Source organism: Mobula hypostoma (assembly GCF_963921235.1).
Source record: "Mobula hypostoma chromosome 8 unlocalized genomic scaffold, sMobHyp1.1 SUPER_8_unloc_11, whole genome shotgun sequence".
Taxonomy (NCBI): Eukaryota; Metazoa; Chordata; class Chondrichthyes; order Myliobatiformes; family Myliobatidae; genus Mobula; species Mobula hypostoma.
Window position 1 is genome coordinate 43063 of NW_026948122.1, and position 14438 is coordinate 57500.

At 45.8% G+C, this 14438-nt stretch overlaps 1 protein-coding gene across 1 annotated transcript in view; it reads right to left on the reverse strand.

The window, feature by feature from the left end:
• Positions 1–848: 848 nt before the first annotated feature.
• Positions 849–14438, reverse strand: part of LOC134341167 (lens fiber membrane intrinsic protein-like) — a 102135-nt gene continuing 88545 nt past the window's right edge. Inside the window, exon 4 of the mRNA XM_063038965.1 lies at positions 849–1054. Within this exon, the coding sequence (XP_062895035.1) occupies positions 993–1054 (62 nt within the window). The 3' untranslated portion in view covers positions 849–992. The remainder of the gene's footprint in view (positions 1055–14438) is intronic.

Genomic DNA, 14438 nt, shown 5'->3' on the forward strand with positions numbered 1-14438 from the left:
CCTCCTCAACCCCTCCCACAGCACTCCCTCCTCACTCCCTCTCACAGTGTTCCCTCCTCACTCCCTCCCACAGTTCCCTCCTCCCCTCCCAGTGTTCTCTCCTCAACCCCTCCCACAGTGTTCCCTCCTCACCCCTTCCCAGTGTTCTCTCCTCAACCCCTACCACAGTGTTCCCTACTCACCCCTCCCGCAGCGTTCTCTCCTCACTCCCTCCCATACTACTCCCTTCACACCCTCCCACAGCGTTCCCTCCTCATCCCCTCGCACAGTGTTCCCTCCTCACCGTCCCTCCCACAGTCTTCCCTCCTCACCGTCCCTCCCACAGTGTTCTCTCCTCACCCCCTCCCACAGTCTTCCCTCCTCACACCCTCCCACAGCGTTCCCTCCTCACCCCCTCCCACAGCGTTCCCTCGTCACCCCCACCCACAGCGCTCCCCACTCACCCCCTCCCACAGCGTTCCCTCCTCACCCCCTCCCACAGCGTTCCCTCCTCACCCCTTCCCAGAGCACTCCCTCCTCAAGGGAGAATAGAGGGGAAACAGAAACAGAGAGGGACGGGATGAAGGACAGAGAGATGGGGAGGGTGGTGGATGGAGAGAGAAACGCAGCGATGGGAATGGAGAAGGAGAACAATGAGGAAGAGGGAGGGTATGAAGGAAGGAGGACGAGAATGGTTGGGGCAGGGAGCGGGAGAGAGGGATGGGATTAAAGGAGCGTGGGAAAGGGATAGTGAGAGGAAGGAATGGGGTGGAGAGTGGGGGAGAAGTAAAGAGTGGAGGAGGGAGAGAGTGGGGCCTTGTTGTGATGAAGCCACAGACGTGGCAATAACCCAGACACTGGCTGCAGTTTCATGCTGTTTATTGACTGGCACAGTTAGATTGCCCACTCCATCCCACGCAGAAAGTTCGAAAGAACACTGAGGGAGTGAGACAATGTGTCAGCACTGAGGTTGGCCTCCAAGGCCCAGGATGAGGCCCCGGTCCAGCACTCCCTTAGCGAGGTCCCGTCAGTCTGCGGCGCTCACTCATTCTGTAGGCACACATGTAGAAGATGCCTGAGGGAGAGGGATAGAGAGAGAGTGGAGAGAAGAGAGAGGGGGGAGGGAGAGGGAGAAGGAGAGAGAGGGAGAAGAAAGCGAGAGAAGAGAAAGGAGATTAAGAGAGGAGAAGAAAAGGGAGAGGAAGGGAAGAGAGTTTATTATTTCTGTAATACTTGAGTAATATTGTAAATATATAGTTTGCTTATGCATTCTTTGTTGTTTACATAATTCATGACTGTAAAAGTACGTCATTATGTCACCACATCATTTACATATGCCTCAATATGTAAAACTGTTTACATACGTTATCCTTGGTCTCGTGTACTTTTCTTTGGATAACAGTGGTGACATTTAAGTTTTAAAATAAACTTGAGATGACTAACTATGTGTTGAAGCACAGCGAGACATTCGAGTTTTAAAAAAGTACAATGAAATGGTCAAGTTAAAAAGAGCACAGTGTATGCTTCTTCGGGGAGAGAGAGAGAGAAGACGATCGAGTTAAAAAAGGCAGAAAATGGTCAAATTAACAGATTCGTAAATAATGAGTAATGGGTGATAATAATCTTAAATTTAAAAAAATCAAAAATCAGATATGGCTGGCTACATCAGAAAGATAGATCTGCTTGATTGCACAAGGTATAACTGCGGGAATTGGCTCGTACTCTGAAGCAAATGAAATGGCCAATAAGAAGCGAGTGCCGGTTTTGCTGAGTGCACGGACGGAAGAGTGTACAGTTTGCTTAGAAGTTAGACTGCTCCAACCAAACCAGTTGAAATGAGCCTTGCTGATATTGCTCAAGTAATGCAGGAACATTTAGAACGGAAGCCATTGTTGATTGCAGAAGATAAAAGTTTCAGAATGCAAAGAAGGGGAGTCCATTTCACCGTACGTAGCTGAATACGTAAAAACATAGAAACATAGAAAATAGGTGCAGGAGTAGGCCATTCGGCCCTTCGAGCCTGCACCGCCATTTATTATGATTATGGCTGATCATCCAACTCAGAACCCTGCCTCAGCCTTCCCTCCATACCCCCTGACCCCTGTAGCCACAAGGGCCATATCTAACTCCCTCTTAAATATCGCCAATGAACTGGCCTCAACAGTTTCCTGTGGCAGAGAATTCCACAGATTCACCACTCTCTGTGTGAAGAAGTTTTTCCTAATCTCGGTCCTAAAAGGCTTCCCCTTTATCCTCAAACTGTGACCCCTCGTTCTGGACTTCCCCAACATCGGGAACAATCTTCCTGCATCTAGCCTGTCCAATCCCTTTAGGATCTTATACGTTTCAATCAGATCCCCCCTCAATCTTCTAAATTCCAACGAGTACAAGCCCAGTTCATCCAGTCTTTCTTCATATGAAAGTCCTGCCATCCCAGGAATCAATCTGGTGAACCTTCTTTGTACTCCCTCTATGGCAAAGATGTCTTTCCTCAGATTAGGGGACCAAAACTGCACACAATACTCCAGGTGTGGTCTCACCAAGGCCTTGTACAACTGCAGTAGTACCTCCCTGCTCCTGTACTCGAATCCTCTCGCTATAAATGCCAGCATACCATTCGCCTTTTTCACCGCCTGCTGTACCTGCATGCCCACTTTCAATGACTGGTGTATAATGACACCCAGGTCTCGTTGCACCTCCCCTTTTCCTAATCGGCCACCATTCAGATAATAATCTGTTTTCCTATTTTTGCCACCAAAGTGGATAACTTCACATTTATCCACATTAAATTGCATCTGCCATGAATTTGCCCACTCACCCAACCTATCCAAGTCACCCTGCATCCTCTTAGCATCCTCCTCACAGCTAACACTGCCACCCAGCTTCGTGTCATCCGCAAACTTGGAGATGCTGCATTTAATTCCCTCATCCAAGTCATTAATATATATTGTAAACAACTGGGGTCCCAACACTGAGCCTTGCGGTACCCCACTAGTCACCGCCTGCCATTCTGAAAAGGTCCCGTTTATTCCCACTCTTTGCTTCCTGTCTGCTAACCAATTCTCCACCCACACCAATACCTTACCCCCAATACCGTGTGCTTTAAGTTTGCACACTAATCTCCTGTGTGGGACCTTGTCAAAAGCCTTTTGAAAATCCAAATATACCACATCCACTGGTTCTCTCCTATCCACTCTACTAGTTACATCCTCAAAAAATTCTATGAGATTCGTCAGACATGATTTTCCTTTCACAAATCCATGCTGACTTTGTCCGATCATTTCACCGCTTTCCAAATGTGCTGTTATCACATCCTTGATAACTGACTCCAGCAGTTTCCCCACCACCGACGTTAGGCTAACCGGTCTATAATTCCCCGGTTTCTCTCTCCCTCCTTTTTTAAAAAGTGGGGTTACATTAGCCACCCTCCAATCCTCAGGAACTAGTCCAGAATCTAACGAGTTTTGAAAAATTATCACTAATGCATCCACTATTTCTTGGGCTACTTCCTTAAGCACTCTAGGATGCAGACCATCTGGCCCTGGGGATTTATCTGCCTTCAATCCCTTCAATTTACCTAACACCACTTCCCTACTAACATGTTTTTCACTCAGTTCCTCCATCTCACTGGATCCTCTGTCCCTTACTATTTCTGGAAGATTATTTATGTCCTCCTTAGTGAAGACAGAACCAAAGTAATTATTCAATTGGTCTGCCATGTCCTTGCTCCCCATAATCAATTCACCTGTTTCTGTCTGCAGGGGACCTACATTTGTCTTTACCAGTCTTTTCCTTTTTACATATCTATAAAAGCTTTTACAGTCCGTTTTTATGTTCCCCGCCAGTTTTCTCTCATAATCTTTTTTCCCCTTCCTAGTTAAGCCCTTTGTCCTCCTCTGCTGAACTCTGAATTTCTCCCAGTCCTTCATTAGCCACTTTCTCTGGCTAATTTGTATGCTACTTCTTTGGAATTGATACTATCCCTAATTTCTCTTGTCAGCCACGGGTGCACTACCTTCCCTGATTTATTCTTTTGCCAAACTGGGATGAACAATTGTTGTAGTTCATCCACGCAACCTTTAAATGCTTGCCATTGCATATCCACCGTCAATCCTTTAAGTGTCATTTGCCAGTCTATCTTAGCTAATTCACGTCTCATACCTTCAAAGTTACCCCTCTTTAAGTTCAGAACCTTTGTTTCTGAATTAACTATGTCACTCTCCATATTAATGAAGAATTCCACCATATTATGGTCACTCTTACCCAAGGGGCCTCTCACGACAAGATCTCTAATTAACCCTTCCTCATTGCTCAAAACCCAGTCCAGAATAGCCTGCTCTCTAGTTGGTTCCTCGACATGTTGGTTCAAAAAACCATCCCGCATACATTCCAAGAAAACCTCTTCCTCTGCACCTTTACCAATTTGGTTCACCCAGTCTGCATGTAGATTGAAGTCACCCATTATAACTGCTGTTCCTTTATTGCACACATTTCTAATTTCCTGTTTAATACCATCTCCGACCTCACTACTACTGTTAGGTGGCCTGTACACAACTCCCACCAGCGTCTTCTGCCCCTTAGTGTTACGCAGCTCTACCCATATCGATTCCACATCTTCCCGGCTTATGTCCTTCCTTTCTATTGCGTTAATCTCTTCTTTAACCAGCAACGCCACCCCAGCTCCCCTTCCTTCATGTCTATCCCTCCTGAATATTGAATATCCCTGAATGTTGAGCTCCCATCCCTGGTCACCCTGGAGCCATGTCTCTGTGATCCCAACTATATCATAATCATTAATAACAATCTGCACTTTCAATTCATCCACCTTATTACGAATGCTCCTTGCATTGACACACAAAGCCTTCAGGCGCTCTTTTACAACTCTCTTAGCCCTTATACAATTATGTTGAAAAGTGGCCCTTTTTAATGCTTGCCCTGGATTTGTCGGCCTGCCACTTTTACTTTTCTCCTTAGTACTTTTTGCTTCTACGCTCACTTTACACCCCTCTGTCTCTCTGCACTGGTTCCCATCCCTCTGTTGTGAACTAACCTCCTCACGCCTAGCCTCTTTAATTTGATTCCCACCCCCCAACTATTCTAGTTTAAATAGACATTGTCAGTGTGGTCATGGGTTTAATGATACACTAAGAGATCGTTTAATTTGTGGAATCTTAAAAGAAAACTGGCTCCTAACTGAAGCACAACTCACATTTAAATAAACACAGTTAAAATCAGAGTATCAATAGAAACAACAGCCAGAGATGCAATTGAGTTGCAGTCAGGAATGAAAGTGAACGTAAACAAAGTGCAACATCTGTACAGAAGCTGCCCGGCCGAGCAAATTGTGTCACTGTTGTGGCAGGGCTCACGTACACCGCACCAAAGGCAACACTTGGATAAAATACAACAAAGTAGGACACACATAAAGAGCATGTCAAACTGGCAAAAATTAATAGACTGTACAGGGAAGTGAAAAAGAAAGAGTCGAGTTTGCAGTTTCCAAAAGAGCATGAAAAAATTTGATAATAATGAGTGATCCAGGACTGATAAGCCTTGAGATTTACAATGTGAAAACTAACAATAGACAAGCAATATGGCTTACACCAGAAGTGAACGGCAAATTAATTAAATTTCAACTCAGCTGTTTCAGTCATTCCACAATATGAGTTTTAACGGTATTTCAAAGATACTGAATTGAAACCTGCAGATATCCAACTAAGAACTTACATCGGGAAAAAAAATTCATGTGGGATTGAATGAATGAATTGAATTGAATTGACTTTATTACTTCCATCCTTCATATACATAGGAGTAAAAATCTTTACATTATGTCTCCATCTAAACGTGCAATGTGCAATTATAGTAATTTATAATAAATATTATGTACCACAGGATAGTTAATATAACATAGAAATACAGTGCATTAGCATGCGTTAAGCAGTCTGATGGTCTGGTAGAAGAAGCTGTCCTGAAGCCCGTTGGTCCTGGCTTTTATGCTGTGGTACCGTTTCCCGGATGGAAGCAGCTGGAACAGTTTGTGGTTGTGGTGACTCGGATCCCCAATGATCCTTTGGGCCCTTTTTACACACCTGTCTTTGTAAATGTCCTGAACAGTGGGAAGTTCACATCTACAGATGCGCTGGGCTGTCCGCACCACTCTCTGCAGAAAAGTCCTGCGATTGAGGGAGGTACAATTCCCATACCAGGCAGTGACTCAGCCAGTCAGGATGTTCTCAATTGTGCCCCTGTAGAAAGTTCTTAGAACTTGGGGGGCCCATACCAAACTTCCTCAACCATCTGAGGTGAAAGAGGCGCTGTTGTGCCTTTATCACCACCCAGCCAGTATACAGAGAGTAAAGGAGGGGGCTTAGTACACAGCCCTGAGGGGCACCTGTGTCGAGGGTCAGGGGCAGAGGTGAGGGAGCCCACTCTTACCACCTGCCAGCGATCTGACAGGAAGTCCAGGATCCAGCTACACAAGGCGGGGTGAAGGCTGAGGTCTCTGAGCTTCTTGTCGAGCCTGGAGGGAATGATGGTGTTGAATGCTGAACTGTAGTCCAAGAACAGCATTCTCACGTAAGCATCCTTCTTCTCCAGATGTGCAAGGACAGTGTGTAAAGCTGTAACTAATTGCATCGTCTGTCGATCGGTTGTGTTAACGTTCTTCAACAGTGAAATACAACAATCAATGGGCTTGCAGTGTGGGGTGTGATTGGCTGAGACAACTACTATTTAATTAGAGGTCCGTCCTCCATTTACACGCCACATCCCTCTGCAACAGAGTCAACTGAAAACTAGTTAGAAAGGTACTGGATGATGCCACAGCAGTGTTCAAGGATGGCTTTGCAAAAACTCAAACATATCAGGGGTAAAATAGCATTAAATGATAATGCCACTCCCAAATTTTACAAAGCCAGTCAGTTTCCTTATACCGTCGGTGATAAAATAGCCAGTGAGTTAGGACACATGGAGGGTCCCAGTAGCCAAGAAGAATAGGTTTGTCAGGATCTATGGTGATTTTAAGGTCAGCATCAGCCCAGTACTGAAAGTACATCAGCACAGGACAGAAGGTATCTCTGCAAAGCTTTCTGGAGGAAAGCAGTTCAGCAAAGTGGATTTAGCTGAGGCCGACCTACAGATGGAGATGGAAGCAGAGTCCAAAGTGCTTCTCACCATAAAGAGTCACAAAAGCTTTCTCACTATAATATACTTACTTTTGGAGCAGCATCTGCACCTGGCAGAGAGCTATGGACCAGGTGCCATAAGTTTGCCCAGGAACTCAGTGTTACCTGGCTGACATCATTGTTACCAGAAAGGATAACCAAGAAAATCTCTAAAATCTCAAGACAGTGTTAAAAAGATGAGAAGATTATGGGCCCAGAGCATAATGCAACAAATGTGAATTCTTTAAACCAAACATCACTTACTGTGGTCACATCTTTGACGCACAAGCATTACACAAGTGTGCTGAGAAAATTCGAGCAGTGGTGAATGTCCCAAGGCTAAAGGATGTGTCACAGTTGCAGTCATTTTTATGGTTTGTCAGTGACTATAACAAGTTCTTGCCAAACTGGGCTGCAATACTCCACCCCTTGAACTCATTACCACAGATCAGGAAGAAGAGGCAATGTACAAAGCAGTGTGAAGTGGCTTTCAAAGGGAGATGAGGCAGTCATAGATGAGAGCTACAGGGAGGTAGTCACACCTAGGCTGTCGGAAGCAGGTCGTTGGGTGACAGTCAGGGGGGAAAGTGAAAGTGAGCAGACAGGTAGTGCAGAGCACCCCTGTAGCCATTCCCCTGAATAATAAGTTTACTGTCCTAGATACTGTTGGCGGGGACGACCGACCAGGTGTGAGCCATGGTGGCAGGGTGTCTGGCACTGAGTCTGACCCGGTGGTGCAGAAGGGTGGGACGGAGAAGAGGAGAGCTGTCGTCATTGGAGACTCTATAGTCAGGGGAGCAGACAGGAGATTTTGTGGACGTGAGAAGGATACCCACATGGTTTGTTGCCTCCTGGGTGCCAGGGTCCAGAATGTCTCTGACCGGGTGCACGACATCCTGGTACGAGAGGGAAAGCAACCAGAAGTCGTGATACATGTTGGGACCAACGACATAGGCAGGAAGAGGGAGGAGGTCCTGAAATGTGAGTTTTGGGAACTAGGCAGAAGGCTGAAGAACAGGACCTCAAGGGTGGCGTTCTCAGGATTGCTGCCAGTGCTACGTGACAGTGATGGTAAGAATTGGAGGAGATGGCAGTTGAATGCGTGGCTGAGGAGTTGGTGCAGGGAGCAGGGTTTTAGATTTTTGGATCATTGGGATCTCTTCTGGGGAAGGTGGGACCTGTACAGATTGGATGGGTTGCACCTGAACTCGAGGGGGAGCAATATCCTTGCAGGTAGGTTTGCTAGCATGGTTCGGGAGGGTTTAAACTAATTTGCGAGGGGGATGAGACCCAGAGCGATAGAGCAGTGAAAGAAGTGCATGGAGTAAAGCCAGGTCTAACATACAGAGAGGCTTTGAGGAAAGAGAAGCAGAATAAACGGTGTAAAGACAGTAAGGTAGAAAGGGCTGAAATGTGTGTACCTCAATGCAAGAAGCATCAGGAACAAAGGTGATGAACTGAGAGCTTGGATACATACATGGAATTATGATGTAGTGGCCATTACAGAGACTTGGCTGGCACCAGGGCAGGAATGGATTCTCAATATTCCTGGATTTCAGTGCTTTAAAAGGGATAGAGAGGGGGAAAAGGGGAGGAGGGGGGCATTACTGGTCAGGGATACTATTACAGCTACAGAAAGGGTGAGTAATGTAGCAGGATCCTCTTTTGAGTCAGTATGGGTGGAAGTCAGGAACAGGAAGGGAGCAGTTACTCTATTGGGGGTATTCTATAGGCCCCCTGGTAGCAGCAGAGATACAGAGGAGCAGATTGGGAGGCAGATTTTGGAAAGGTGCAAAAATAATAGGGTTGTTATCATGGGTGACTTTAACTTCCCTAATATTGATTGGCACCTGATTAGTTCCAAGGGTTTAGATGGGGCAGAGTTTGTTAAGTGTGTCCAGGACGGATTCCTGTCACAGTATGTGTCAGGCCGACCAGGGGGAATGCCATACTAGATCTAGTACTAGGTAATGAACTGGGTCAGGTCACAGATCTCTCAGAGGGTGAGCAACTGGGGGACAGTGACCACCGCTCCCTGGCCTTTAGCATTATCATGGAAAAGGATAGAATCAGAGAGGACAGGAAAATTTTTAATTGGGGAAGGGCAAATTATGAGGCTATAAGGCTGGAACTTGTGGGTTTGAACTGGGATGATGTTTTTGCAGGGAAATGTACTATGGACATGTGGTCGATGTTTAGGGATCTCTTGCAGGATGTTAGGGATAAATTTGTCCTGGTGAAGAAGACAAAGAGTGGTAGTGTGAAGGAACCATGGGTGACAAGTGAGGTGGAAAATCTAGTCAGGTGGAAGGAGGCAGCATACATGAGGTTTAGGAAGCAAGGATCAGATGGAATATAGGAAAGCAAGAAAGGAGCTTAAGAAAGGGCTGAGAAGAGCAGAAAGGGGGCATGAGAATGCCTTGGCAAGTAGGGTAAAGGAAATCCCCAAGGATGACAGGAGTGAAGGTAGGACCGATTAGAGATAAAGGTGGGAAGATGTGCCTGGAGGCTGTGGAAATGAGCGAGGTCCTCAATGAATACTTCTCTTCAGTATTCACCAATGAGAGGGAACTTGATGACAGTGAGGACAATATGAGTGAGGTTGATATTCTGGAGCATGTTGATATTAAGGGAGAGGAGGTGTTGGAGTTGTTAAAATACATTAGGATGGATAAGTCCCTGGGGCCTGACGGAAGGTTGGTGGTGTTGTAGACAGTGTAGAGGATTGTTGAAGATTGCAGAGAGACATTGATAGGATGCAGAAGTGGGCTGAGAAGTGGCAGATGGAGTTCAACCGGGAGAAGTGTGAGGTGGTACACTTTGGAAGGACAAACTCCAAGGCAGAGTACAAAGTAAATGGCAGGATACTTGATAGTGTGGAGGAGCAGAGGGATCTTGGGGTACATGTCCACAGATCCCTAAAAGTTGCCTCACAGGGTAGTTAAGAAAGCTTATAGGGTATTAACTTTCATAAGTCGAGGGATAGAGTTTAAGAGTCGCGATGTAATGATGCAGCTCTATAAAACTCTGGTTAGGCCACACTTGGAGTACTGTGTCCAGTTCTGGTCGCCTCACTATAGGAAGGATGTGGAAGCGTTGGAAAGGGTACAGAGGAGATTTACCAGGATGCTGCCTGGTTTAGAGAGTATGCATTATGATCAGAGATTAAGGGAGCTAGGGCTATACTCTTTGGAGAGAAGGAGGATGAGAGGAGACATGATAGAGGTATACAAGATATTAAGAGGAATAGATAGAGTGGATAGCCAGCACCTCTTCCCCAGGACACCACTGCTCAATACAAGGAGACATGGCTTTAAGGTAAGGGGTGGGAAGTTCAAGGGGGACATTAGAGGAAAGTTTTTTACTCAGAGAGTGGTTGGTGCGTGGAATGCACTGCCTGAGTCAGTGGTGGAGGCAGATACACTAGTGAATTTAAGAGACTACTAGACAGGTATATGGAGGAATTTAAGGTAGGAGGTTATATGGAAGGCAGGGTTTAAGGGTCGGCACAACATTGTGGGCCGAAGGGCCTGTACTGTGCTGTACTATTCCATGTTCTATGTTCAAAAAGGCAAAGGAAATGGTGACATCACACATTATGATCCACATCCTGCAGTGACGCCTTGCCTTATGGTATAGATACAGTTATGTCTCATGTTATGTGTGATGGGAGTGACTGCCCCATAGCCTTTGCATTCCCTTAATGCTGCAGAGAAAAATTATTTAAGTATTGTCAAAGAGGCCTTGAGTCTGGTTTGTGGTGTAAAACATTTCAACCAGAATGGGAGAGAGTTTACCCTCGTTACTGATCATCAATCACTGGTGTCCATTTTCAATCCACAGAAGGGTGCTCACTAACAGCAGCAGCACAAATGCAGAGATGGGCTCTGTTACTTAGAGAACACAATTACAAGATTGAATTTCAGAGGACTACTAATCATGGAAATGCTGATGGATTGCCTCATTTACTCTTAAAAAAGCAAATATTGAAAAATTTACAAAAGAGAACACTTGTCTTGGTTACTCTTCCAAATCGGAATCTCCCTAGTAGAGCAGAGATGATCCAAAGGAAACCAGATAAGACCCCACACTGTCTCAGGTCTGCATTGCCAATCAAAATGGCTGGAATTCCAGTTCCCCAACTTTACCAGCATTGGGATAAACTTGTCCTCGAAGGAGGTTGCTTTATGTTGGGATTAAGAGTTGTTGTACCATCCAAGCTGAATGTTGGAGGAGCTGCATGCCAGTCATCTAGGCATGGTCAAAATGGAAGTGTTCGCACTAAGCTTTGTCTGGTGGCTTGGGATATATTAGCAGATCCAGCAGCTCACCATGTACTGTGCAAGATGCCATCATGTCCAACATGCCAACTGCAGAGCCTCTCCATCCCTGGGAATGGTCTGCATTGCCCTGGCAGAGGTTCATGTGGATTTTGCCAGACCATTCATGGGCACAAAATTTTTAGTAGCAGTGGATGCAGCTGCAAAGTGGCCAGAAGTGTTCCCAACAGCTTCACACGCTGCTGATGTGTTGGACTGGCGTTCCAAACACTCAGTCAGTGAGAATGGACCACAGTTTGTTCCAGAACACTCAGTCAGTGAGAATGGACCATGGTTTGTTCCAGAACACTCAGTCAGTGAGAATGGACCACGGTTTGTTCCAGAACACTCAGTCAGTGAGAATGGACCATGGTTTGTTCCAGAACACTCAGTCAGTGAGAATGGACCACGGTTTGTTCCAGAACACTCAGTCAGTGAGAATGGACCACGGTTTGTTCCAGAACACTCAGTCAGTGAGAATGGACCACGGTTTGTTCCAGAACACTCAGTCAGTGAGAATGGACCATGGTTTGTTCCAGAACACTCAGTCAGTGAGAATGGACCATGGTTTGTTCCAGAACACTCAGTCAGTGAGAATGGACCACAGTTTGTTCCAGAACACTCAGTCAGTGAGAATGGACCACGGTTTGTTCCAGAACACTCAGTCAGTGAGAATGGACCATGGTTTGTTCCAGAACACTCAGTCAGTGAGAATGGACCATGGTTTGTTCCAGAACACTCAGTCAGTGAGAATGGACCACAGTTTGTTCCAGAACACTCAGTCAGTGAGAATGGACCACGGTTTGTTCCAGAACACTCAGTCAGTGAGAATGGACCACAATATGTTCCAGAACACTCAGTCAGTGAGAATGGACCACAGTTTGTTGCAGAACACTCAGTCAGTGAGAATGGACCACAGTTTGTTCCAGAACACTCAGTCAGTGAGAATGGACCACGGTTTGTTCCAGAACACTCAGTCAGTGAGAATGGACCACAATATGTTCCAGAACACTCAGTCAGTGAGAATGGACCACGGTTTGTTCCAGAACACTCAGTCAGTGAGAATGGACCACAGTTTGTTCCAGAACACTCAGTCAGTGAGAATGGACCATGGTTTGTTCCAGAACACTCAGTCAGTGAGAATGGACCACAATTTGTTCCAGAACACTCAGTCAGTGAGAATGGACCACGGTTTGTTCCAGAACACTCAGTCAGTGAGAATGGACCATGGTTTGTTGCAGAACACTCAGTCAATGAGAATGGACCACGGTTAGTTCCAGAACACTCAGTCAGTGAGAATGGACCACAATTTATTCCAGAACACTCAGTCAGTGAGAATGGACCACAGTTTGTTCCAGAACACTCAGTCAGTGAGAATGGACCATGGTTTGTTCCAGAACACTCAATCAGTGAGAATGGACCACGGTTTGTTCCAGAACACTCAGTCAGTGAGAATGGACCATGGTTTGTTCCAGAACACTCAGTCAGTGAGAATGGACCACAGTTTGTTCCAGAACACTCAGTCAGTGAGAATGGACCACGGTTTGTTCCAGAACACTCAGTCAGTGAGAATGGACCACAATTTGTTCCAGAACACTCAGTCAGTGAGAATAGACCACGATTTGTTCCAGAACACTCAGTCAGTGAGAATGGACCATGGTTTGTTCCAGAACACTCAGTCAATGAGAATGGACCACTGTTAGTTCCAGAACACTCAGTCAGTGAGAATGGACCACAATTTGTTCCAGAACACTCAGTCAGTGAGAATGGACTGCAGTTTGTTCCAGAACACTCAGTCAGTGAGGATGGACCACAGTTTGTTCCAGAACACTCAGTCAGTGAGAATAGATCACAGTGTCAGTCATTCCTGAAAAAGAATGGAATAAGACGTATTATATCTACACTATATTATCCGGCTAAAATTGCCTTGGCAAAAAGATTTGGCCAGAATGCATTGTGAGTGATGCCAGTGAACAAACCAGACCTGCACTGTGTCAGAAGCTCGCCAGTGAACAAACCAGACTGGCACTTGTCAGGGCACTCTACAACCAATACGCACCAGCCATGCTGGTCCTGTGTTGTCCATTGTGTTCACATCTGGATCTCCTCAAACCCGGTCTCAGGAGGAGAATGCAGGACAAACAGCTGAGACATATAGAGGGTTCCTCAAACGAGGAGGTTTGATGTTTCATTCTGGACAAGCAGTCCTGGCAAACGACTACAGGTGATCAAAAGTAGGTACTTGTAAATATTAAGGACAGAACTGGACCACTCTCCAACACAGTGGAGATTGAGTCTGATACTGTATCTGGAAATACACATTGATCAGTTGATGAGAACAGAGTCAATTGTTGGAGAGGAAAGTTGGCTACTGCTATCAGAACCACTTCCTACAGTCACGGTGTCAATTCCCACATCTACCACTGGAAGGCCCCAGATCATGAGATTGTTTCACAGCCACAAATGAGATGTATTCTATATTGAATTGGAGTTTATAGCTAAGCAGGGAAGAGAGTTGTGTATTTCATCTTTCAGTAATATTTGAGTAATATAGTTTGATTAAGCATTCTTTGTTGTTTACATAATGCATTATGGGTTACATGTAAAAGTACATGAATAGCATACGTTATTATGTCACCACACCATATGCACATGCCTCACTTAAAGTAAAAAAGAAGTTCACATGCATTTTTCCCATGTTTTTCTCTCAATTAGTTCTGGAGTTACAAAACATAACAGAGAGTGAGCGAGAGAGGATGAAAGAGGGAGAAAGGGAGATGGGGAAGGGGAGAGGGAGAGGGGGAAGAGAGAAAGAGAGAGAAGGGAAGAGGGAGGGGTAGGGGAGGGGAGGAGAGGAGGAGGGGAGATGGAGGGGGAAAGGGGCAAAGGAGGGGGATCAGTGAGGCATCTGGGGTGGGTGTGGGAGGAGGGATTGATAGGGTGAGGGCAGTGAGGAATCAGTGTAAACTCCCTCCCC